At 37.3% G+C, this 27,136-nt stretch overlaps 2 protein-coding genes across 2 annotated transcripts; both read left to right on the forward strand.

Moving 5' to 3' along the window:
- Window positions 1-3,676: 3,676 nt before the first annotated feature.
- shoc1 (shortage in chiasmata 1) lies at window positions 3,677-21,598 on the forward strand (the record flags this gene model as incomplete). The annotated part of the gene is made up of 27 exons (XM_079251224.1): window positions 3,677-3,685; window positions 3,765-3,894; window positions 5,162-5,252; window positions 5,330-5,487; window positions 5,599-5,758; window positions 5,885-5,999; window positions 6,819-6,888; window positions 7,003-7,132; window positions 7,299-7,393; window positions 8,489-8,737; window positions 8,965-9,351; window positions 10,370-10,591; window positions 10,937-11,131; window positions 11,235-11,327; window positions 12,302-12,483; window positions 12,616-12,688; window positions 12,812-12,875; window positions 13,174-13,349; window positions 13,443-13,548; window positions 14,621-14,732; window positions 15,625-15,746; window positions 15,903-15,984; window positions 16,563-16,694; window positions 17,392-17,541; window positions 18,198-18,909; window positions 19,017-19,098; window positions 21,409-21,598. 27 exons carry the CDS (start codon window positions 3,677-3,679, stop codon window positions 21,596-21,598), a joined length of 4,287 nt encoding a protein of 1,428 aa, XP_079107350.1.
- Window positions 21,599-22,544: 946 nt separating this feature from the next.
- tal2 (T-cell acute lymphocytic leukemia 2) lies at window positions 22,545-23,558 on the forward strand (the record flags this gene model as incomplete). The annotated part of the gene is made up of 2 exons (XM_079250991.1): window positions 22,545-22,557; window positions 23,216-23,558. The coding sequence occupies exon 2, from the start codon at window positions 23,220-23,222 to the stop codon at window positions 23,556-23,558; it is 339 nt and encodes a 112-aa protein (XP_079107117.1). The 5' UTR covers window positions 22,545-22,557; window positions 23,216-23,219.
- Window positions 23,559-27,136: the final 3,578 nt, after the last annotated feature.

Consider the following 27,136-nt stretch of genomic DNA (forward strand, 5'->3'; position numbering starts at 1 on the left):
AAAGGAAATATGGGAGGGCAAAAAATGGAAATATGATTCTGCACCGACTGGGCAGAACCAGCTGACCTGTATGCAGCAGTGTCAGATAACAGCCCGGCGGGAGTGCATGTCTTTGAGAGTTAAGGTGCACAAACATAAAAAAATAAAAATAAAATAAAACATGTGCTAATAACACTGAGACAAACATAAACATTAAAACAAATTCATTGTGCAGGTTATTAATATGGGTCACTGTGACGCTGTAACCCAAACACAAAGACAAAAAACATTTAAAGATTATTCCAAAGGTTTTAGTTCAAAAAGATTTTAGCAAAAGATTTCAAGGCATCAACTTTCAGGATCCAGATGATTTTTATTGTGAAGCTGTGTCTTAAAAAAATGCCACATGAAATTTGACCATGTTTGAGTGAATAAAGCCCTCGGTGTGCCGTCATGCTGTCATTTGGGGATTTCAGCGACTTTGTCTTTTATATCTGATCACTGAAGCATTTTTCCTGTGAGAAGTTTCTCAGAGGCGTTGCGCTGATGACGTGGTTATGTTACTGTATACAGTTACTTTTAGACAACACTCTATATCGCATCAAAAACAGAAAACATATAAGTGGATTTAAAACAAGACACCCATTTGTGTAAGTATCCTATAGCTTGTGTCCCCCATAATTAAACTGTATTGAGGCAAAAAAGGGTTGAAACCGTGTTAGCTTTGCCTAGTTTAAGCAAACAGCTCCTTGCTTTAGGAGAGGAAAACAAAACCTCCATGACCATGCCCTTCATAACCATTTATAATAACAGCCTGATGATACAGTTGTGCTCATATGTATTCATACCCTTTCATTAAAGAAATTCTGAATGAATGAATGAATGAATTAAAAACAAGTTAATAATAATGTAAAAACAGTTACAGTTGTGCTCATATGTATTCATCCCCTTTCATTAAAGAAAAGGCTGAATTTACAACAGTCACTCAAACTTATAAAAAGGAACAATAACTAAAAATTTGCAAAAATATAATTTAGTAATATAAGACACTGTTTTTTCATTTAATTGAGTTGAAGCAAGAAAACAAACAAACAAACAAATTGGTCCTGGACAAATCAGAGCACTTTTCTGTTGAACAGTAGGACAAAATACCTGTCAAAAGGTGCAGAAGTCTGACTGAGAGGAAAAGAAAACACCTGACTGGAGCGGAAACATTAAAGGATTGTTAAACTAAATATTAGTTTATATGTAATAAATTGTCTTATTTGTTTGCTTTTTAAAAAATATATTTTGATTGAACCAGAATTAGAAAATAATTTAATAATTTTTATAAAATATTCATTTATTACTTTAGTCAATTTCAGCTTATTTTACAGACAGCTGTTTTTTTTCCTTCTTTAATTAAAGGGTATGAATGAATATGAGCACAACTGTAAGTGAAAGACAAAACAGAGACTGGTTTCTCTGGTATCTCAAACAGAGTTTAAACTATGAAACCAAGAGAAAACTTTTATTTTTAAAAGAAAAAAAAACAACATATAGGCCAAATTGACAATAATCTTCACTATTTACTCTATAATCACCTTTTCTTCAGTAAAGCATATAAAGAAGTAGTGTCCATTTTCTCCAAAGTGGAAATACCTGAGACTGGGTTTAATGTCCACCATTCAACATGATGGTGACCTGAAACATGCAAAAACAATACCAAAATGGCATCGGTATACATTTCTTACTGTTTTAGAGCGATCAGGCCACAACACAGACTTTAACACCCAATAATGCAACTGCTGTGGACAGACATCGAGATGTTGGGATGTAGATGCTTTCCAACTAACAGCTTTATTGACATAAGATTATATCTACAATACAATTATTTCTGATTGCTAAATAAATTCAAAAGTAACTGGACAACATGGAAAAAGCATGAAAAAGGAAAGTACATCAGTCAGCAGAGAAAAACACAAGATTAAAAAGAAAACAGAACAGTCTACAAAAAAAGTCTAATGCTTAAAAAGAGTTATTTCTCGTCTTATTGTCATGTTTCATTGTACAATGTTCTGTAGATCACCTGGTATCTCTGGTTCTGAAAAGTGCAAATTATAATTAAAAGAAAAGAGCTGGCTGACAGTAAGCAAAGTATCACACCAGTGTGAATTTTCTATCATTCAGCACTCCAGTGTTAAAACACACATTTCCAGACTGAGCTGTCAGTGATGTCTTTAACTGCAGCCTGTAAAATATATTGTTTTTGTCACCTTCACGAAATACTAGTAAACTCCAAACATAGCTCTTTAATAGTATAATAACTCCAAGACCAACCAATCAAGTCACAGGGAATATTTACAGGCTTAGAGAGGAATCAGCAGATGCTTGGTGAAAGAAAAGTAAAGTTTTCCACTCCCAGTTGTTTCCTAAAGATGAGACAAAATGTCCTCTATTTTTTATTTGCAGAAAAACTATCAGGCTCTGTGAGTATTTAAAAAATTCTGCAAATATGTTTGTATTTTTTTTTTTTTTATGGATTTGATGTTGAGGTGCTGTTTTGATTTGTGTAGGTCTGCTTCCACCTTGTTTACCAGTTCTGTTCTTCCATAGTTTGGTAAACAGTGCTCCCTAGTGGTTATGAATAAACAGATGTTTTTTGTAGAGCAAAGGCAGGACAGTGGAAAGTTTTTAACTATTGAATGTCTCCATGCATCCAGAAGTGCATTGTGTGGGGTACTATCACAAAAACATTTATAAAGTTTCAAAACCAATATTTAAATGAGTTATTACCAAGCTTTTAGGATTTTAAATTGTAAAATGATTATAAGAAAAAGTAAAAGGCAAGGAAAGAATTGCATTCTATCCAGTGATTAGTGGATTAAGTTTTAAATTTATAAATTATTATAGTTTGAGGTGGAAGTGTCACACTTCATCAAGATAACTATCAGACTCTGCGAGTATTTAAATCTTTACTTTTATTTACATTTAGTTTGGCATTGTTACATTTTAATGGCAAAAATATTAGACTGCTGCTTGGTCCAATGGCGCATGCGCAAAAGCCGTGTCAAGTTACAAAGACCGAACCTTTATTTAAACAAAATGCGGTTTCAAATGACGCTGTCTCGCGCACATCTCCTGCTTATAAAAGTATTGATTTAAGTGTTTTCATCATGTAAGTTTGCTATTGATTAATAGAGAATCGTTATAAAAACTTAGCTGTTTATTTTATACGAAGGTCTTATATTTAAATTGTTTAGAAAATAATTTTAATTAACTTATTTACCGTCATAACTAAGGTGGCTTGCTAATAACACGTGAGGTTTTTTATTTTTTTTATTTTTTTACATTAAATTTTATTTATTTTTTTTAATAACAAGACGTGAGTTTTTTTTATTTTCATTTTTTTTTATTTCTTTATTATTATTATTATTTATTTATTTATTTTATTTTATTTTATTTTATTTTTAACAAGACGTGAGCTAGCTAAACAAGCTTCCAGCGATTTAGCGGGTTTTTTGCGCAACATATTAAATTATTGTTTTGTAAGACACTTTTGTTTATGTTTCTGGTTTACAGCAATGATAAAAACTTAAATGACTTACACTTAAATCCTCTTACTGTCTATCTATTTCAAATCGTTTACAGGTGTGAAAAGAGGACATGTGCCCCAACTGAGGTCTTCCCTTCTATCAGATACAAAGCTCTTGATTATATGTTTGAGGTGAGTTTTATAGTTGTTTATTTTGTGGCTATAATGTTCTCATTAAACCATGTTGTTCTATATCTTGTTTTTCATTAAGACCAGCTCCAGAATCAACGTGGCCCTAAATTTGCTGTCTCTGCCAACACCTTACCTAACTGGTACCAGTGATCTGTATCCCCATTGTGGCAAATTGCCAGACATCACTTACAGGACACCATGGGTCAGAGGTACACAACGGCCAAACTCATCCAGTTCACATTAATAGATATCCAGATGAAATCAAACATTGTCCACAAGAAGACTAAATGGCAGTTTTTAGACTGGGTTTTTTAGTTTTGTTGTTTTAAAGAAGGAAAAAGGCCTGTAGCCCATGGCTGTAGGCTAGACATTAGTGTACATCTTCACTTTCTCCAGAACTTGATTGAGCGCCAGTGAAATTGCTGTCAGATTTACAGTTGTGCTTCTATTTATTCATACCCTTTAATTAAAGAAGGAAAAAAACAGCTGCCTGTAAAATAAGCTGAAATTGACTAAATAATAATAAGTAATAATAAATAAATATTTTATGAAAATCATTACATTATTTTCTAATTCTGGTTCAATAGAAATGTTTTTTTTAAAAAAGCAAACAAATAAAATAATTTATTACATATTACATCACTCATAAACTAATATTTAGTTGAACAATCCTTTAATGTTTCCGCTCCAGTCAGGTGTTTTCTGTTCCTCTCAGTCAGACTTCTGCACCTGTTGACAGGTATTTTGTCCTACTGTTCAACAGAAAAGTGCTCTAATTTGTCTTATTTGTTTTTTCTTTCTTCAACTCAATTAAATGAAAAAACAGTGTCTTATACTACTAAATTTTATTTTTGCAAATTTTTAGTTACTGTTCCTTTTTTAAGTCTCCAGTTATTTGAGTGGCTGTTGTAAATTCAGCCTTTTCTTTAATGAAATGGTATGAATACATATGAGCACAACTGTATGCTAATATATTGATGGTGGCCTTTTCCCCAAAAACATCCAAATAAGACTACCACCTGTAGTTTATAGCACGTTGTCTTGACATTTTTTAGAAGATGCCATGAAGTTGAAGAAAGATGTTAGAAAAGATTTATATGGACTAAGGCATGGAAAACTGCTGCAACAATAACTGTCCAACAGATAGCTGTATTCTTTGCTGCAATGTGGGTCTGCATTAGTGACACTATAGCAGTTAGCATAAAAGAAAAAAAGTGCAACAAAAATATTTTACATACATTTTGAAGCAGCATATGTTGCCAACCCAACAAGACCCACCCAAACCTTTTTCAGGGGATAATTTATGTATTTATTTTATCCAAGCAAAGACAAACCACATTTTGCTGTCCCAGTTATACTGAAAATGGGTTTCCTGGACATTCTCTATTCGTATTGGGCAGATAAAAACAATATTAATTCTTACCTTCATTCCAGCTTTTAAAGAAAATATGTTTATGTGTTGATTTTGCTTGATAGGAGAGGTGATCTCTTCTTGCAGACTCTTTGTGGGTGGTTCTCTGCTTGATGATCTGACAGGAAAAAAACAGCCAGTTAACCTGATAGAAAGGTTAGTTCAGTTTAAAACACAATTTGGTGTTACAGTGTTTGTGGAGACATTCAATCAACACTTGTGTCGTGTTTTAGATTTGTTGCGGAAAACCAGGTAGAGGTGATACCCAGCTCTAATCCTGAATCGCTGAAGAATTTCGACCAGGATCAGTGTGTTTCTCTTTTAAAAGGGTCACATGATCCATGTCATGAATCCTTTGTCAAGTTGAAAACCGACCAGATGAAGCCAGCAAGTAAGAGCAGTGGACACATACTTTAATTCTTTAGTTTATTCAAAGAAATCTTTTATTCTAATTATACTTTGGAAAGCTGTTTTGCTTAATAAAGCATCAATACATCTGTAGCTCTCTTCCTGCTGGACACGCTCATTGCCACTGATCACCTGCCACAGTTGAGACATTTACCCTCGCTGAAAGACAAAATGTCCAGACTGAGGACACTTCCTGTGACCGACCCTCTGCTGAGCTCAACAGGGCTTGCCATATCTGATGACGCAATGTTCAGGTGTTTTTTTCTTTCTTAACTTAATTTTATGATGTAAGCAGGTGATGAAATCTACCGTTGAGAAGAAATTTCTCACTCTGTTCCCTCATCTAAACATGATGTTTAAAAAATCATTGTGGTTTTCAGCTGTTTCAGGCAATGTGCATCTTATAAGAAACCTCCAGATGTGGACATCGTTAGCGCTGAGACATGTGCCGACATTCAGGAGGACTTTGCTAAAGAAATTATCTTAGAGAGCGAGGTAATGCAACTTTAAAACTACATGATTATTTTGTCTTATTTATTGCTAATTTTCTTTTTTTTGTAGTTGCTACTGTTGCCTGTTATACTGGACACGCTTCAGCTGAAACCACAGACTTGCAGTGACTTTTCAAGCATCTGCAGTTGTTTAAATGTTGCCCCTGAACCACTAGGAACCCAGCCTGCAGTTCTTGATGTGCTTTACAATAGTAAGGACAAGATATACATTTTTTTTTTTTTAAATATATGTACTGTTGTGCTCATATGTATTCATGCCCTTTCATAAAAGAAAAGAAAAGGCTGTCACTCAAATACCTGGAGACTTAAAAAAGGAACAGTAACTAAAAATTAGCTAAAATATTATTGAGTTGAAGAAAGAAAAATAAAACAAATTGGTCCTGGACAAATTAGAGCACTTTTCTGTTGAACAGTGGGATAAAATACCTGTCAACAGGTGCAGAAGTCTGACTGAGAGGAACAGAAAACACCTGACTGGAGCGGAAACATTAAAGGATTGTTCAACACAATATTAGTTTATGAGTGATGTAATATGTAATAAATTGTCTTATTTGTTTGCTTTTTAAAAAATATATTTCTTTTGAACCAGAATTAGAAAATACTGTCATGATTTTCATAAAATTTTTATTTATTACTTTAGTCAATTTCAGCTTATTTTACAGGCAGCTGGTTATTTTTCCTTCTTTAATGAAAGGGTGTGAATAGATATGAGCACAACTGTATGTACAATGCAGAGAATAATTACAATATTTTTGGATTTTCCATAGGTTCCCTTTCAAAAGCATCAATGGATACTTCCCAGTATGATTTGCCACAGGAACACAGGAAGGACAGCAAGATGAGTGAACACTTGTTATGCTCAGAATTTGCAGGTAAAAGTCAGAAAAACCACTCATCATAAAAATTCCTTTTTTTTTTTTTTTTTTACTTCCTTCAACAGTCACACCAGATTATTTAAACAGGCTTAAATGTCATGTTTCTCTAAGGATGTGGTCTGCTTCAAGCTGAAATGGAGCTGGACTTGATTCTGAGCCCGACTCCTAAAAGAGGTCTTCCTCACATCTGTCTGTCTACCTCTCAACTCCAGGAGGAAGAGTTGTCTCCTGTTTGCAGACTGTGAGTGATGGTTTCAGGTCTCCTGTTTTTTTGGTCAAACTACAACTTTTTAATTGAATGTTATCAAGCTAAATATGATATGAGAAGTTCAGCCTTTTGCAGCATGGTGAGATGTGTTACTGCTGCACGTTGACAAGCGCTTATAACAATAATGGATGTTGTGCAGATCTCTGGTTTCAGAGAGGACTCACAAAAACATGGAGAGGACACTTTGGAAGGCAGAGAAGCATCCCACATTTATTGTGGGCTTTCTTTTGTCAGGTAACTGTGTATAGTTTCTTAGGTTTGTTACTAAAGGCACATTTAACTGATGTAGTTCATCACTAATAAAGACGCATCAAATTTTTCAATCAGTCAAGCAATCAGGGAATATTTTTATGAAATTTAACATAAACAGTGACGTTAAAGTTTAAACATTTGTGTATTATAGCCTACTAAACTTAGCAGACTCTGGAAAATGTATTAAAACTAGTGAAATGTCTGAACCTTATGGCATCACTGTTGAACTTGGGAAGATTTTTGGACCTTGGTGCCCCTGAAAAGCCTAATTCAGCATGTCCTGCATATTGACTTGCATTTGTGAGCTCTCTCCAGCCAGGAAAAGTCATTCCAGTGTTGACTGGTGCTCTGTCAGTCCTAAACTTTCCAGGGGTTTGATATACAATTCAAAACTGTGATTCTTTTTTGGGATCTCAACTGCACCATTTTGCCTTTTGGTTTACTTCAAAGAGCATCAATATATTTAACTTGGGAAAAATAAACAGGGACAGATGCTGCAAAGACCCAAGACAACACTTTTAGAGAAAGTTAGGGGGGAAAAAAAAGAGAAAATGTAGGAGAAAAACAAAATAATTGATTTGCACTACTGGAGAGAGCTCAGAAAAATAACAAGAGGCAAGTTTGCTGCAGTATTACTTGTAGGAGCTATTGCTAAATAATAATTGATTAACGCTTGTGTCTGTCTTGTGTTTTATTTGCTTTGTTTGGATCTGTTTGTAAAGATGTTGACATGCAGGGTTATAATCTGATTGCATTGCATTTGTACACATAGGCCACATTTAAATGTTTCAAACATATACAATATGAGAAAAAGAAAACTACTGGACAAACAAGAAGTAGATCTAATTTTTGTTTGTTCATCTGGGAAACTGAAGGATACTGGTTTTGTTCAGGATAAAAACGCAGGATATCCCTGCTTCTGCCACCATCTGCTACAATGTTATGAAGACCTGCTAATGAACAGAAATATATATGATGAACAGACTGCTCATTTGATTTGAATTGATGGTCTCGTCCTGTAACAGGGACAGTTTTCATTTACTCTGAGGCTTGTTACTAAACTACATTTTCTCATAGAGCCCCAAATACACGAACCAGCTGTTGAGTTCCAGCCTCTGTGTGAAGCCTTGAGAGTTCTTAAATCAGAGAAACAAAGTTTCATCGGCGCTGGTGACCACTTGGAGTTGCAGAGTTTGGAGTTGGGAACTCCACAGTTGTTTTTGGGCTGTCGCCGTGACTTCACAGAGAGTTTGACCTCTGACTTTCCCCCCATGAGGACAGAGGAGGTTGAGAACTTCACAAAACTCCTACTTGAACATGTGGACGGTGAGTTTCTGCATCAGAACTTTATTAATCTAGACTTGAGTTTGTGCCACAGTTCCAGAAAGAAAATGTCCTTTTCTACCAAGTTGAAATTAAAGCACTTGGTTTGTTTATTTGCATTGTTTAAATCCCTGAAAAAGAATATTAAGTCACTTGTTTTGGTAACTTCTTTAATCATACATTGAAAAGCTTACCCACTCTTATGTGCGATTGTTTTCATGTGATTTCAGATAGATCCTTCCTGTTGGATCTTCACAGAGAAACGACTGTTGATCCATCTAAGACCACTTCCCCCATGCATAGTCTAAGCCCAAGGAATCAGGAAGAAAAGTCTGCTGCTATCACCAGCACCAAAGAGGACATATCAGAAAAGAGGCCTTCTGCTCATATAAAGTCTGTTGACATACTTCAAGATGACTGTGAGACCTCACAGAGTACCAGCCATCCAGAGGTGCTTCTGTCCTCAAGACTGAATGTCAGAGATGATTACAGAAGTCTGATGTCTGCTAAATATCAACCAGATAAGGACTTCGATCCTCTGTCCACCTTCATGATGCTGAGATTGCAACAGTTTCCCCCCGTTGATGCAGCACCTCAGAGTTCAGCTGAAACTGCAGGTACGCTTTGGTCAGAATGTGTTTCTAAAAAAAACCCCAGAAATTTTAGCCTTCATGTTCTTCCATCTCATGTCATCCAGTCTGGAACTGTTCAGGGAAAGCAGTTCAGCAGATAGAAATGACATGAGATGGGAAACTTGATATATCTGTAAGCGCTAAAAATGCCAAAGAAGTGGAGGTTAAAACCAAGTAGTAAAAGTATATATTTATTTACTTTATTGGAACTAGATCAGTCTTTCTGCAGATATTTTCTACATTTTCACACAACACAAGGTTTTAAAAGTTTTGTTACGTGAAAGAATTCTATTTAAGTCGACAGTGGTGCAAACCTTTGAATATTGCTGGATTTCTGGCTTTAAAGTAGAGGACAAGAAGCTGGATGACTAAACAAGAAGAAAAATTTAATTTTCCATCATCTTTTTACAGTTAAAATGATATAAAATTGCACATCTATACTGGGAACATTCACTGAACTTGAATACATAAATAAATTGCTTCTCTGGGTCCATCTAGTGGTTCTAGCAACAACATGGGAGGTGGGAGGTTTTAAACGTTGGGAAAATACTCATTAATCACAACATTTCAGAGTTAAAAAGACAATTAGCTCTGAAACTCTTTGTCTCTGTTAAATATTTACATCTGATCCGTGCAGCTTTTTATACTTTCTAAGGCATCAATGTCAACAACAATCAATGAAGTAAGAGAATAATTGGGAGGCAGCAGTAAAGTTGAACAAATATTCTGAATGAATCAGATAGATTAATTAATGTAGGGATTGTATGTTGCTACTGCTGTAAATCATCAGACAGCAGGGTGAAAACAGTATATATTTACTGGATTTACATTTACATTATTTACCATAAAAAATGCAATATCAATATTTTTTAGTCAATATATGTTAGTTTGTATTATTTCATTGTATGTGTAAATTTATAGATATATAGATTCCTAACTGATCTTATAAGATAAATAATAAATAAATCCAGAAAATGGCTAATTCTCTTTATATCATCTGCAGAGGTAAATCAACAAACCTCACCAATGGAGCTGCAGCGTCCTTCAGATCAGATGCAAACAGCTGACAGGAGGCCCGCATACACGAGCATTGCTGTGTCAGGAGACGCCACCAGAGAGCAGAAACCCGCTGCTCAGTTGACGAGTCAAACCATCAGTCGTGCTGTCAGTGAGTCCAACCATCAGGAGAGATGGGACAGCAGAGTCCTGCAGGTTCAGGCTACAGGTGGGACTTATTCAACACACCTCTGGTAAACCATAGTGTGAAAGCAAATTATTCTATGTTATTTTAAACTCACTCTATAATTTTTTTTCAGCTGATTTCTTTTCCAAATTATGGAAGTTTCAGATATCATTTCCGTTTTGTGCTTACCTCATTAAGTATAAATACACTTTAAATGGTGCAAGAAAAACGCTTGCGACTTAGGTGTCTGCCAGGTTCTCTGGGTTTTATGCAGGTTATTATTTGATGGTGATATTGTAACTTTTTATGCAGAATTCCTCATTTCAGGCCATCCAACCTTTTTTTTATTTGTTTTTTTGTCTTTTAAATCTCTGCACTGCCTTGCAGAGAGCCAGCTGCACGCCTACTGTGAGCTTCTGGCCTTCGCTCAGCCTTATTTGATTTCTGCCAGAGAGCTGGGGCTTAATTTCCCAACATGGGGGGACTTCAGTAGCATGGCTCCGGACCAAACACATTTCCTCCTCAAACAGCAGGAGATAGCGCTCTGCAGGACTTCTGGACAAAGTGCAGAGCTGATCAGAGGTGTGAAATGTCTGAGTAATATCACCTTTATTTAAAAATGATTTTTCTTTAACTATAAATTTTCCCTCTGTTCATGTTACGGATCCCATTGTGTTTCTTGCAGATCAGGAGCAGCTTTTCAACCAGGCAGCTTTGATCCATGTGCTAGTGACGTTCAAAGAGCTGCTGCTGAAATGCGACCTGAGAACTGGGCTGGGTCAGTAGGAAAGCCGCCATCACCTTGCAGGAACTTAAAGTTTCCAAAAACTCAAGTTGCAAGTAGTTGGTATTTGTTTTAAAAACATGCCAGAAACAGAAAGTAACTTATTTCTAAATTTCATTTAAATGTTGAAGAGCTACCTCAACTTCAAACTAATAGATCAGAGCTACTCTATTAGATATTCATGTGGGCCAGATTTTCAAATAACAAAATGATCAGAGCCAGTAAATAAAGTAAGGGAAAATAAATCAGTAAAACGTAATGAATAAAAACAGACACATTTACATTTTGAAAAATAAGCAGTTTAAAAAATTTTTTATTTCAAATTCTGTCCCACATGACAAGAGCAAATGCACAAAATAAATAATGAAAATTCCAGTCAGGGCCTATTTTTCTCCTAACTTTATATAAAAAGGTCATATCAAACTAAACTTCTCAATGTGGTCCCTCCTCACATTATAATTTCACACACTCATTGCATATTAAACACATCGGTTTGGCGCTCGAATGTGATGTAAAAATAACAAATGCTTATCAGTCCAGGCGTGGTTAAATCTGTGGTTTTTGTTGTCAATTTAGCGTTTTGGGACAGAGCAACATGCTAGCTAGCCCTACTCTTACAACTTCAAAATACAACAACACTGCTGGGGTTAATGTTGCTAGGCAACCAAGTGTTGCATTCATGGTCTGTACAACTGTAGGATTGTAGGCTACCTAATCAGCATAGGAATGACTGAAGATTCTTGATTAATATCTTTATTCTTTTACATCTTTATTCTGGGCCACATAGAAGTTGGTTCTGGGCCGCATTTGGCCACCGTTTGAAGAAGCCTTGAATAGATCCACGTGTCAACGAAGCAAAACTGTTTTAACTAAAGATCCCATGATGATGTCAGTAACGTAACACAAAGCAGTCACTTTTGAGCTCTTTTAGTCATACTGCAATCTTTACTGTCCTCTCTTGACTGAAGAGTACCTGACAAAGTCAGCTGAGACATGTGCAGAGCAGAGTCTGAAGCAGCTGCTGAAGAAGATGCAGATCATCCTCTACCTCAGTCATAAGAAGCAGGAGTCCAGTCCCAAACTGCTGAAGCTGCAACAGCTGCTGGCTGAATGGCTGCCCAGCAGGGAAGGCTGCAGCACTGCAAAGAGAGTCAGTGTACACAAGAGATGAAATGGTTGTTTTTGGCTGTATTGGAAAAAAAAATTTGTGTTTCAGATTTAGTTTGTTGTGAATTTGTGAATCACCATGTTAAGATCCACCTCATTTCTTTTCCTTCTGAAGATTCTAGTCATACTGTCAATTGATTCTGATGAAAACAGATCAATGATCATCAACAGTTTGAACCAAGTGACTGGTCAGTAGCTTTCCATCTCTTTCAGACTGTACTCATAATATGCAGCAGTAATAATATACTCAATGAGCTGTGGAAGTGTTAAAGTTCCACCTAAAAGAAGATTAATTTGTGTTTCTGCTGCAGGTGCTGCTGCAACTTCAATTATTCCTGATGAGACGAAGCTAAATGGTGCCATTGTGGTGAGCAGGTAAACGTGTTCAGGCGTTTATTTGTGTCATTGTATCCAGCTTTTCATTTTGTTCCACAGTGTCCCTTTAAAAGATATTTTATAAATAATTTATTGTGGTAATTTTTTTAAACCTGGACTGAATTAATTATCATTATACTCTTTCATTTGTAACCCAGTTTTTCCTTCATGCCGTTTGACTAAAAAATTCATTCATTAAATGCTATTAAATGACAGTTTCTACGTTACAAGTAACAAATGGTGGATTCTATGCTATTTCAAACAAAATGTTTTTTGTACTTTGATTCTGCTCCTCAAGCGTGCATAACAGTGACTGTGCGGTGGTGTATGAGCAGCATATAGGCCCCGACTTTCCCTGGACCTGTTTCTCTCTTGTGGTGGAATTTGACCACCCAGGCCAGTCCCCGTGGTCTGCAGTCTGCAGCGAGAGGACCATCAACCACCTCACTTTTAACACCTTCATCTCCAACACCGGTCTGCTGCCACCACATATAAATGATTCACTCTGCTTTTCAGGATTTTTATTTTTTTTTTGTCTCCACTTAATGTGTGTTTTGTTCCCCACAGACGTAGAGGAAGCCTGGTGGTCTCTGGAGGACAACGTGCCTTATGTGTTGATTGTAACAGAGGGGCTTCTTAATTGCCCCCTGCTGCTACAGACACTTGAGTCAAAGTGAGCTTTCCTATTAATGTTATATAATATAACTGTTTTTATCTATATTTAGAAAATACTCACTCTGGCGTTTGTGGTTTGGGAGACAGCAGCTCTGCTCCAGGTGATAAAATGTTGGGGAGAAACACCGAAGCCAAGTTTGCTTCCAAATATCAGAAAAGTTTTTAAATATTGGGGAAAAAAATCATTTATTGTCTCTGCTTCATTACGCAATTAAAAAAGGCTCAGTTTTATTTTTTTGTTTTTCATTTTTTGTATTATTAATATTTTACTATTTCTATTATTTTCCTTATAGATTGTGCAACAAATATATATTACAGCAGCTTAAAGAACAAACACAGTAACTAAACTAACGTTGACTTTTACTGTGAGTGTTTTGACAAGGATGACTAATATGAGCATGATTGATTATTAATCTTTTTGCCTATTGTTTTGACAACATTACTTTTATCATTTAAAATGATTTAGGTTACTTTTATTTACAGAATTTAGTTATATACACATTATCAGTGTAAAAACAAATCAAAAGTGAGGTAATATTGTTATGTTATTGTTCCCTCTGACAGGGATGTTATGTTTTCTCGTTATGTTAGCAGCGGTTAAAGACGCTAAAATTTCTTCTAGACAATGGAAAATGGTTGATCCTCACAAGCTCGAGTAATACACCTTTCACCAGATTGATCTGCAGCATCTACAGTCATTTATCTGCCTGACTTTGTTTTGTCTGTTAACACCGACCTCAAGTCGTCTCGTTTTGAAATGAAATGGAAAATACTTTATTAATTCCAAAATGGAAATTCAATAAAGTTATAATCAGTTCTTCACTTTTTCTGGTTTAGTGCAGCTCTACTTGTGACAAGCTCAATATTTTCAGCTCAAACTCAGTAAAGTGGAGCAGAATAAGTGACATAGAGGTCTATTAGACCTCTATGTCACAGTCAAGTTGTAACATTAGTATTACCAATGTCGTTTCAGTTTATAAAATAGGATTGGTGTTTTTTAATTTAGGTAAACTGTTGCTCATTAACAATTAATTATGTTAGTATCTAACTTGTGTATGTCTGCTCTACAGCTTCAATATAACTGTGTTGGAGAGGAGCCATTGTCCAACTCTACAGAAGCTTGGAGGGATCAATAACTATGCTGTAATCACAGTGGATGAAAGCACTGCTATCATCATTCAGGTGCCTGGACACACACACGTCTTTAAAAGTACCTTCAACCCCAATCCTAACCTAAGCAGATTCTAACCTGAAATCTAAAAAAAAATCTGCCTGATTTCTTCAATCAGCTCTTTGAAGGTCTGTGTCAAAGTTAAGACCAGCTAAGACGTCCTCACTCCAAACGTCTAGCTTCAAAACGACTCTCAGAAAGATAAATGGTCATTTTCTGCAACACTGGGTGTCCACACTATTTCCCACTCCCTTTAACAAGCCTCCTGGATTAACATCACACTGCACTGACTTGTTCTTAGAAGCATAGTTCAGCAGAATACGTCTGTATACTCAAACCAGCGTCTTTCATTTCCATGGGTTTATGTTTCAGGGTGACAGTCATCTAGTTTCACCAAATCTTCCATCCATCCATTTTCTTAACCTTAGTCTGATGCAGGGTTGCTGGAAGCTGGAGTCTATCCCAGTAGTCACTGGGTGAGAGGCAGGGTACACCCTGGTTGCCAGTCACATCGCAGGGTCAACATATAGAAACAACCATTCACGCTCAGATTCATTCCTATGGTGGCTAGAGGAAGCAGATAACCTGATATGCATGTCTTTGGACGGTGGGAGGAAGTACCCAGAGAGGACCCATGCACACACAGAAAGGCAACCATTCAAACCTTCAACCAGCCAAGGCTCAAACCAGCGACTTTACTGTAATTAATAAATAGTTAAATAAGTTTTTTTTTTTAAAATAAGAACAAGTACTTCAAATACAGGATCACTCTCCAACAGAGACGGCATGAGGCAGCGTTAAAACTGCTGTGTTAGTTTTATTCTCTTTCAGTCATACTCCTTTTTTCACTTCAGTGTTTTTGTGTGTGTATGTGTGTGTTTGTGTGTTTGTGTGTGTGTGTAGGAGGGGGATGAACTGTGTCAGGAGCGAGACAGCAAGGGAGTGGTGATGAGGCTGACTGCTCTCTCTCTTCAGTACAGCTGCTTGTGGCTCATTCTGCACTGCCCTGCAAGTGATGGGGGAGGGTCAGTCTTCACACACACACACACACCGCATTGCCGTAGTTTCATGAATCTCGCTTTAACCCAAGTTTTTACTGTAACACTGAAACATTATGGTGGAGTGATGCAAGTACACACCATTACACATTCACTTACTGAGTGTGTGGGTGTGTTTGGCAGGTTTTCCAGCAGAGCCTTTAACAACTTGATGTTGGTTTATTCATCAGTGTTCGGTATGAAGCCCGAAGCTCAGGATGTGAAGGTTTGACATGGTGCACTCATCACTTGCTTTCCTCCTGTCGCAGCACAGGAGTTCAGCTGCACAGTTAAGACAATAACACCAAACACAGATGAAGGTCAAGCATATAATTTAATGACATGGGATCATTTATTACATGAGTTTATGAGCCAAAAGCTAAATCTTTATGAAACATCATTAAAATATTTTGCTGTGATTCCGGTAGAGTACTTGGTAAGGTTTTATTTGTGTTCATTCAAGTGAAGATGAGTCTCTTAAGATGTCCCTTTGACCAAGGCACAAAAGGACATTGTGTTTTTTTGTGACTCTGAATCTTTAAATGTTTAAATTAAATGTTTAATTTAATTAAATACTGCAAATAATGACAATTAAGTGTAATTTTGATTCTCTAAAGTGTCCTAAACTAAAATGAACCTCATTTACATTAAATTAAATTAATATTCAACATTTTATTGTCTCTGATGGATGAATTTAATCATATTTAGTCTTCTGACCTCCTTTTGTTTCTTATTTTGGCTCACACTGTTAATCTGAAAACTACCCAACAATCAGAGCCAGTTCATGTCTGGTTTTGTTTTCAGGTGCTCTTAGTGTCAGATGTCTTTGAAATGGCCAAATTTATCACTCAGATTTGCTTCACCACCCTGATGTCCAGTGACAGAGACCCTTTGAGCTACCTAAACAGGGACTGGTTAAATGTGACGCCTTCGCAGGTGAGCATAACATCCCAAAGCTAAAGCTTTAAAAGGAAAAAAGTCCAAAAGAAAAACCTTCATGTGAACTTAAGCTGATATTTTGCTGCTTAATCACCATTTGGTCTTCTGTATTTTTGTGGAAGCGAATTTCATTCGTGTTTTCAGCTCTTTTTGAACAGAAAAAAAATCCACTGTGTGAATACTTAGAGAAACTTCAGCAACTGCATCAATAAACCAGATTTTATTGTTAGTTCTTGTTATTACACTTTATTTTCCTCAGAATATTCACTGCTATTAACTTTAGGAACTTTTTTAACTTTCCCCAGCGTGATGGGGACAAGACCAATAACTACAAACCACATTTCCAGAATATTGAGAAAGTTTACTAAATATCAACAACCATACTGAAATACTTGGTTTTAACCTCAATTTAGTGGATGTAGTTAAAATAAAATAGAAAAAAATGTCTTTATAAAATGTGTTTGAAATGATCAGATGTCTGAATTTTGAATTGCCTTTAAAAAATTAATTTTTGTTTCCAAAAAATGTGAAATATATACACTGTGGAGTTAACTTGGGACATTCTCAATAAAAGCATGGTACAGATAACATGTTTAGTCAAATAAAAAATATTTAAAGTCTGAAATGTGGCTAAAATCCACTTTTCTTCTTAATTATGCAGTTTGATCTTACTTGTTCTTTTGTTTCCCTCCAGGAGGAAGAGTTTCTCTCACAATTCCCTTGTATTAACCCTTTGGTCAGCCAGCTGATGCTGATCCGAGCTCCATCCTTGCAGTGGCTCCTGGAGGCCCCGATGGCTCAACTGGAGGAGCTGCTTCCTGAAGTACCACATAAAGTCCTCAAGGTGATTCAGAGCACATAATTCTACTTAATTACACCAGGCAGACATGAACCTTCGATACTTGTCTTTATACTGAATATATTTTCTGTCCATTTAGTTGTTTCAGGTTCAGGTCTCTGCTATTAATATTAATGCTATTATTAATATTAATTGTTATGAATATTGCACATTATAAGAAAAGCGCAGCCATTTTGTCAGAAAGGAGAAATCAGAAGCGATTTATTTATTCATGATGCTTGTTGTCATTCTGAGAAAAATAAACAAGGTAGTGAAAATGATCTGAACTGAACCATCTAAGGTGTTCAACATCAGCCCTTGAGGGCCATTGTCCTGCAGGTTATCAGTGTATCACTGCATCAACACACCAGACTTAACTTAGATTTATCCAACAGCCTGTGAAGTTGTGCATAATGACTCATTATATGGAGTTAAATGTGTCTAAGCAGGGATACATGGAAAACCTGCAGGATTCTGGATCTCGAGGACCGGAGCTGGACACTCCTGATCTAAATCATTCAATGTTTTTGTGGTTAATAACACAATTTTATTTAACTTACAGAACCCTGGTGGCTGGGAAGACTTTTCTAGTTCACATCTTCACACTTGCAGGATTTTATTTGCTGTGAGAAACTATAATCTCTGATTTTTCCTGGTTCTAGCTGTTCACTGAAACCACCTCTCAATACACAACGAGGGCAGATCCCAAACAAACTCAGACAGTCATTCCTGAAACAGTCCAACAAACCAAACCTTGGATCCACACTGCTGATTTTGAGCCCACCGACTCTCTGCATCCAGATCTGTTCCTCCACGACCACAATTCCAGCTTCCCGTTTGGAGCAGAAGACACCATCGCTGGAGAAGACCCTGAATTTCCAGATTTCAGACTCAGCCTGAATCCATCATTTGGTTCAGATGTTTATGTCCAGACAAGCTGGACCAGCAGTGATCACCAGAGAGAGGAGAATAGGCTTTCCCTCCAGAAAGGCAGAGCTGGAGTAGCAGGGAGGGTTGTTGAAAGAGTAAACCATGAGTGGACCCCACCGAATTACGACACATCATACCTGCAACCAGATGACAGTCCCCTCAGACTAGACCGCACATTCAGTCACAGCCCCATCCTGCAGCAGCCAGCCAACACTGGAATATCCTCCCACCCCACAGTCTTCAGTGACAACCTCCAACTTCCTCACAGCCACCGCGTCGCCTGTGGTCTGAGCCCACTAACAGATCCCACATGGAGTTACGGTAGAAGTAGCAATGAGAGCTTCTCCAGAGGAGACATGATGGCATCAGTCGACTACGGCGCAAAGTGTTGGAAAGGTCAGGGGAGGAAGAGGAGTGGGGAAGCCGCTGACCTGGTTGGTTCAGGTGAATTATTCTGGCTTCATGTGCATTTCTATAAAACAAACAACAAATCAGTAAATTTTATTTTCCACCACATTAAGCCAACATATTTCTCTGTGTTCATTTTTCAGAGTTGGCACCACTGAAGAAGGGCAGGTTGAGCTATGAGAGAGTACCTGGCAGATATGATGGGCAGACGAGGCTCAGGCTGCTGTAGGTCTGAAGGAAAGACAAGGAAAATATTTTTTGACAAATTACTTTTTTTGTCTTTAAATGCCCTTTTATAGAACGATGTTATTGTATTTGTACATTTTACATTTAACCAGGCTTTACATTCATCCCTGCTGCTTTTAAAGTTCAAGAATAATAAAAAAAAAAAAAAGAAAATGTTGTGAATTTCAAAATATGACAATAAATTAAATTGTTCTGCAACATGTAATGTGAAGTATTTATGTGGATTTGACAGTAAATATAAGAAATTAGTTTTATTTTCCTAGACTGACAATATTTAGTCATTTTAACCCTAAGACACAAATGTAGCATGAGTTGCTAGTCAAAATATATGTAACATGGGGAAAAAAAATCACCCAACCTTCATGTTCTGGGGTTAACCAGTTAAATATTTTGTTGAAAATTTGTGCAAAACATGAAGTTTGCACAAAATTAGATTAAAAATAATTATAACTTTGTGTGCATTTCTTTTGTTTTCTTCCATACTGGGCACACTCAAACAAAAAAGTGATTTATGGGTGGAAGAGTGGGATCGAGGGTCTTTCCCAGCTGTACTGATAAAGTCTCTCATTTTAGCAGCTCCATTGGTGAGGTTTCTCTTTTTTTATATATAATTTAGTGAAGCAATCCCCTTATCGTGGGCTCTCAGCATGTGGAGAGAGTGCTTATCTTCACGAGCCAGCAGAGTGAAGCCAGTCCCCTCAGGAATGATCCCCAGACAAAGACGACCCCGGGGACATGGACTCCAAGCCTCCCTGCTTCTGGACAGCAGCATCCAGCACTGGTTAGCCACCATCAATAACGTGACAGCCACCCCCCCCCCTCCTTTTTTTTTTTCTTTTTTTACGTCTCTATCTTGTTGGCCTCTGCCTTCTAAGAAGTCACAGACAAACAAAGAGTGAGAAATGGTTTGTTTTTTTATTGGCACAGTAACAAAAGCAGGCGGCAGGGTGGTCAAAGGAGTCCCCCGAATGAAGGCGAGGTGAACAGCGGCCTAATGGTGCAGTAATGGCTCCTGACCATACTCGTGCTCTGGACTGAAAGGAAAAGGAGAGATAATGTGGGAATTAACAGGCTATTTAAACCAAGGCTTCCTTTAGATTATATTCTGCTCTGGCTTCAGCTCTAAAGGTCACTCTGCCGTTATCTTTCATCACAGGCTGCAATTAACTGTCACCTGTGTGTATCCGTAAATAAGAGCCTAGTTTAAGGTGAGTGGTAACAAAACCCAGCTTTTTTTCCACCGAATAAAATAACATGTCACTATAACTGCTGATTCTGCAGACTGGAATAAGTTGTAATAGACTGAAGTGAAGCTTTGATGCAGTAATGCAGATTTACTGCTGAGTTACTGCTGAATTACAGCTCTAGTAAATGTTCCATTTATGTCGTGTATCTTAATGTTTTCATCATTATTGTGCTGAAGTTTTCCATTTTGCATAAAATATTAACAATAACTAAAGTTTATGGGAAGGTTAATTTTTTTTTTTAATGCAAGTCCCAGACAAATTAAAATTCACAATGAAGGCGTTGATGAAAAAAGCACAAGTGGAAATCGCTCAAAATCATAAAAAATGATGATTTATGGACTAGATTTCTTATATCCAAAGCAACAAATGAGCCATTTCACAGGGAACCATAAATGTTTACCTCTGCGTCACAACTTTTTTTTCTTTACTTTGAACTAAAAAAAATTTTAAAACAGTGTAATTACTTGTTATAATAAGAAACAAAACAAACCTTTTATGCTCAAAAAGGGTTTTGGAACAAGTTGAACACTTCTTTAGTCCAAAACCCTACAACTACGGAACAGATCAGTAGATACAGGTTTTCAATTTCCATTCAGGATTAATAAAGTATTTATTTCAAGATTTGAACAAATAGACAGAAAGTGGTGGTCTAATCCATCATGGAAATGCTGAACACTAACCTGGTGGTGGTTTAAACGGCAGCATGATTACGATTCATCGTGTGGGAAACTGGGAAATTCCTGGAATTCCAAACAGTTTTTCAGACATTTGATAAAGCAGCTGGATCAAGGGAAGAAAACATACCAAAATGATCTTTAATATAACTATTGAGCTGCTTTGTACTTTAAAGATCATGGTTTTGACCCAAAATGTCCATTCCAAAAAGGGTTTAAAGACATGAAAAGTAAAGTACTACAGACATGTGGATGTAAAACTTGCTGTTAACTAATTTAATTAAATATTCAGATGAGAAAAGTATCAGTTGCTTGTCTTTAAAAGTTTAATCACCTGTCCCTGAAGCGGGTGTGATGTATTTCCACAGACTGGGTGAAGCACCCAGCAGTGAGTGCGTCTGCAGACCTGGAGTAGGAGGCGGACGGTGGCAGAGAGAGGCAGCGCTGGGCCTGCAGGTGCAGCCTCTTGGACGTGCAGCAGAGCCCATGAATGGCCAATTCAGAAAACGGCCCCCATCAGGCCTGTTCTCCAGGCCGTGGGCTAATCCCAGCTCCTAATCGGATTATGTAAATTCCTACTCCTCACAGAGACTTTTATGGAAAGCTGCATCTTTGAAACAACACTTGAAGGGTAAAAAAAAAAAAAAAAAACAGTGACAATTGGTTAAACTAGGCTAGTTTTTTTCTGTCTGAGCAGAGGTTGCAAGTGGGAGGCAGAGGAGTGTGGAGTGGCTGCAGAGAGGTGAGGCAGTGCTCCTCCATGCTTCGCCTGTAATTTATGTGTGGGCCCTTGGAACGGCTCAACAAGATTACCACAGTTATAACAAAACCCATATTGTTGCACTGTCAATCTGGATATGGTATTTTTACCTTTTGTGGCCCAATCAGACTGAATTCAAAAGCAGCGCTACAGTGATATCAAGGTCTTTTCCTTGGTGGAGGGACGGTGGGTTGTCCATGCCTAATGTCAGAGAAACAGAAAGGAATAAGTGTCCACAGCAGTAAGAGAAGGATCAGAGAGACAAACATCTCAGTTTGAATTCAATAGGAATTTGTCACCTTTAATAGCAACCTCATAGGATTAAACGGAGCAATGACTCATAAAAGCAGCACAAATAGTCACTTAAAAAGCTGTTAAATCATAAAAACTATAAAAGAAAACCTAATATCTTTTCAAAGGTTGAGCAAAACAAACACAAAAATGATATAAAGTGATGACGTATGCCGACTATTATCATTAATTACCGTCTATTTGTTTGAAATGACAGGACAGAGGGGGTGTGCATTGCAACGATCGCACACAATGAGCACTGAGGCTCCACGACGGGACACGTCACACAATAGGGCTCACCCTGCTATAAAATGTGAGATGTGAGCATGCAGCATCTCTCAGTTCCCCATCCCTCCCTGTCTGACACCTTCCCTCACGCTCATTAGGATCCAAGTGAGCATGAGAAGATACAACTGAGCGGACGTTCAGGACTCCCAGATTTCTGCACATTTCTACATACGTACAGGTGAGACGTTTGCTTTTTTCCCCCTTGAATCTGCAATGCCTTCACTTTGGATAATGATTAAATACGTGTAAGGAGGAATAAATAAATGAAAATAAGACGTTGCGTTATCTTTGCTTGCAGCCGTCGTGGAAAATAAAATGATTTCATACAGATGAGCAGATTTTATTAAGACTGAAGAGGTTTTCAGTGAAAGAAAAAAGTTGATCAAATTTAAGCTTTTTATATAATAGTTTATTTTCTGCAAGACCCAGTCATTTGATTCTGTGAATATATTCATTGCTAAAATATGACTATTTATTAAAAACCCATAAATAGCAACAGCCATAAATATATTTATAGAATCAAATGATTAGATCTTGCAGGAAATGATTATTTGGAAAATATCTTTCTAAATATTTTATGTCTGTAAACGATTTATAGCTCATCACTGCTGCATGTTGTTGGGAGACAATGCCTTAATATAAAGAGGTTTATAAAAGAAAAAAAAAGGTAAAGATTTGAGGCTGGTTTTTTTTTTCTAGAAAACATGCATTCCACTAAATTCTTGTGCAGAAATGTAATCATACATTCAATGTTTATCAGAAATAAATTGTAGACAAGTATAAAGAAATTCCCATATATAATTAAAACTGAGTGATTTTTCTGTTACTGTTCTCAGCACTATGACCAGGAAGGTGTTTACCAACACCAGGGAACGCTGGCGCCAGCACAACGTCAACACCGCCTTCGCAGAACTCCGCAAGCTCATCCCCACCCATCCTCCAGAGAAGAAACTGAGCAAGAATGAGATCCTGCGTCTGGCCATGCGCTACATCAACTTCCTGGTGCAGCTGCTGGAGAGTCAGAGCGGCCAGCCGGCCAGCCACTCCCCCACCGCTCTGCTCACCTTCCTCAGAGGAAACATGGAGCAGCTGCACTCCCCACCACACCCCTGGACCATGACGAGTGACACAGAAGCTCCATCACCTGGATCCAGCTGTGAAAGCTCAGAGGCCTGGTAGAAGCACAGTCCTGAATGTAAAAAAAGAGACTTTCAGACCCTCTTTGTGGGTCTAAGAAGTGATCTGTTGCATTGGGGTTTTTTTAATGGACCCCAAACGTGACTGATAAAGAGGGCACCACCTCTGCACTGATGAGTGTTGAAAATGGTTTGAAGCTAAAAACTAATTTGTGTTCTGCATGGAACTGTAAAACCTGGCTGTACCACCTCCCCTTCATTTCTTCATGTTAATATTCCCTGTTGCTGGCCCGCCTGGAACCAATTTAGTTTTGCAATGAAGGGGTGTTTGCCAGTGAGGAAAGTGGAAGGGATTAAGGAATTTCTCATTTCAAGTAATAGATTGAGGAAGGCATTTGAAAAGATAATGGCTCAGCCAATTCTTTTGACTGTAATCGTCTCAAAATAGCCAAGGGCACTTTTTTTTTCCTTTTTCGACATGCTGTTTTTTTCCCCTCAACAAGACTAATCTGACCTTTTTTTTCCCCCTACTGTCAAGGTTATGTGACTTCAGAAGAATCCGTTCTAAGTCTTCAAGCTCTTATACAACTGTGTTGTGCAGCTAAACACTTTTGGATTTGTTTAAAGAATTTGGCAAATCTGACAATCTTCTCTGAATACTTCTTCAAAAAGATCTTTTGCTTTCACTGTTTTCATTTGATTTCTTGTAAAATACGCATGTCAAATAGCCAAAGATTGTCTTCTGTGATAAGTGTGCTAATTATCTTCTTACACTACTTTTGTAAGTTATTTTGGTCTGTATGTGAATACATAGTATGTTATTTATTTCATCTATTTATTCAATAAATGATTTGACAACTGATAACTATTTGGAATTTTGTCACTCAAATCTTTATAGTACAAATACATCGTGGGAAATATTGGGAAACATGTTCAACACTACATGCAAAACTGTTTCAGTCAGTCTCTCCTTCTTTTAGATATTCCAAAAACCTATTAAATCAAAATTATCAAACATCTAGCCATTGTTTAAGTGCTTTTGACACAGAAAGGTATATTCATACAAGAAAACTTGACTTGAAGAGAATCGACAAACTGATCAAGAAAGCTGGTTCTGTGCTTGAAGTAACTCTGGAGCCACTGGAGCTGAATGTCCAAAGAAGAATGTTGCACAAGATGATGAAGATGATGGAGGATTCTTCACACCCTCTCCACAACACAGTAATGAAACAACAAAGTGTGTTCAGTGAGAGGCTCCTTCAGGTCCAATGTAAGACTGAAAGATACAGAAGATCATTCCTGCCAGCAGCCAGCAGCCTCCAGAACAAGACCTCCTCAAATTAATTATATCCTACAATATTGAATTTCCCTTTGGGGATTAATAAAGTATTTTTTCATTTCATTAATTTCAAAAGGATGACCCAACATGTCCACAGGTAAATGGTTAAGCATCTTGTCAGTTGATATAAGTATGTAGGAAATGGGAAAGACACAAAGAGTAAAATAAACCCAACTTGTTGAAGGTGCATGAATAGTTCCAGGAACAAAAATCAAGTCCTTAAACAACTTGAGATATAGTATAATATCCTGGTAGTATTATAAACAAACTGTAAAAACTCAATATTAAGGCATTAACTATGCTTACAAACTCAAAGTTAAAACACTTACTTTTGTTGTATGTATTTTTAAAAAAAAAACATAAATAAATCATTCCAAAAACTACAAAATATGTGAGAGAAAAGAGTGGAGATTCCTCCTATTCTTCTCTGATAAGCAACAGAAATCACAGTTTCAGTCCAGGAGAAGCAGTTTTTACTTCTTATGTGTGTTGGCTGCTTTTAAAATGTTGTGGTCCAGGGCTTTAAAAGGACCACAAACGAAAATACGGACAGCTACAGTGGTTCAGGTAGCTGTGAATGAAAAAAAAAAAAGCCACTGCTTTAACTGAGGTTGTCCTACACAGTAAAACCAGACATGAATATGAATAAATCAGGGATTTTTATTTTTCCATTATGTTTTTGTCTGAAGCTCTACTGATGCAGCTACAGACTGTGTGACTGTAATGCATCATGATCAAGATATTTGCTGTAAACAAACAGACCTGTTACCAAAAGAAAAAAAATCTGAACTTATACTGAATGCAGTGTATTATAACACTATGTTATAATACTTCTGGTAGGAAAAAATAACACTTTTAAAAGCCTCTGCAGGCTGCAGGGGGAAATCGTTTCACACCAGAACACAACTAATAAGAGAAGTTAAGAGCAAAGCTTACTACTGCTTTGTCCAAACTCAACAAGCCCAGAAATGTTTTTTTTCAGCAGTCCTGTGATGCTCATATGGACACAAAGTTGACCTTTGCTCTCTGTCCACTGACCAGAGGTCTAAGAAAGGAGCGATCAGTGTGAACCCTTAACTTGCAACCCCTGAGGTCAGAGGTCACAGTGGAGTCAAACCATGTCCAGTTGACCAGCATGCAGATGGACTTTTCTGAGACAAACATTTTAACTTAATAATCCCTCTTAATATTCTAATGTTGCAACGATATTTAGCATCTTTCTGAATGTGCTTTATCTGATTAAAAAAAATTGACAGACTTGTGCATTTGAACTAATAGCAGCCTTGTGGGCAGCCGCCTCTTTGGCAGCCATTTAAACTGAGGTCAGACATTTGAATGCTCATTGTGCCTGTAGAAAAGGAGTCCCATTTTCAGGCTAAAGGCTGCATCTAACTGAGCTGAAGAGTAAACACTGAGTTGGTTTTGGGCGCTTTCACTTGGGCTCTTAAACTCTGGCTAATGGTGTGTAAACGGACCAAAGGGCAGCTGGACACACTGACTGGCAGCCTGTGGGAACTGACAGGTGACTCTTTGTAATCCTGAAAATGATACCTAATAAAACCATATTGCGTGAAGAGAGCGATAACCCTCCCACAGCAGAAACTTGGGAGGCATTTACTTCTTGGGCAATTTCATGGTGAAATAAACAATTTCATGGTGAACATATTAAGACAACTTGTTAATAATATCTTTACTTCTTGGCACAGAATATTAAAATCTGTCCACTTGTTGTATTTTGAATAATTTACCCAAATTCAGACTGCTTAATGTGAAATTTTAATAGGATGGAGCAGTATGTGACAGCTTCTGTGTACATGCTGTCTGACTGTGAAATGCGTTTTGCTGACACACCTTATTTACAGATACCACCCAATAAGGTATGAGCATTACTCAGACCTACGGTTTCTAGAAGGATAATAATAATAAAAAAAAAAAAAACCTGCAATGAAAATAACAAATCTGTATGCTTCTCATTCCCTCTACCGAGTGTATTTTCCTGATTGACTATTCTCTCCCAAGCATGTGGGTAATCGTCTATTGAGAGCACATTTCCTTATCAGTGTCTAGCACACTGTCTGAATCCGTTATCACAATGGACCAGATCAGTGCAGGCAGCCCCTCGCTCTCCCGGCTGAGACGCCCATGAAAAAGAATTTCTGGAGTTGGGTGCCAACCGATAGGCCCTGAGCTCTTTATCCCCTTAAAGCCAATTCACACCCTGCATGTTTAAATATCTCAGCTCAACCCCTGCCCTCCCACTCCCATCACGCTTGTGCCTCCCC

Source organism: Telmatherina bonti, assembly GCF_933228915.1.
Source record: "Telmatherina bonti genome assembly, chromosome: 13".
In the NCBI taxonomy this organism is placed as follows: Eukaryota; Metazoa; Chordata; class Actinopteri; order Atheriniformes; family Telmatherinidae; genus Telmatherina; species Telmatherina bonti.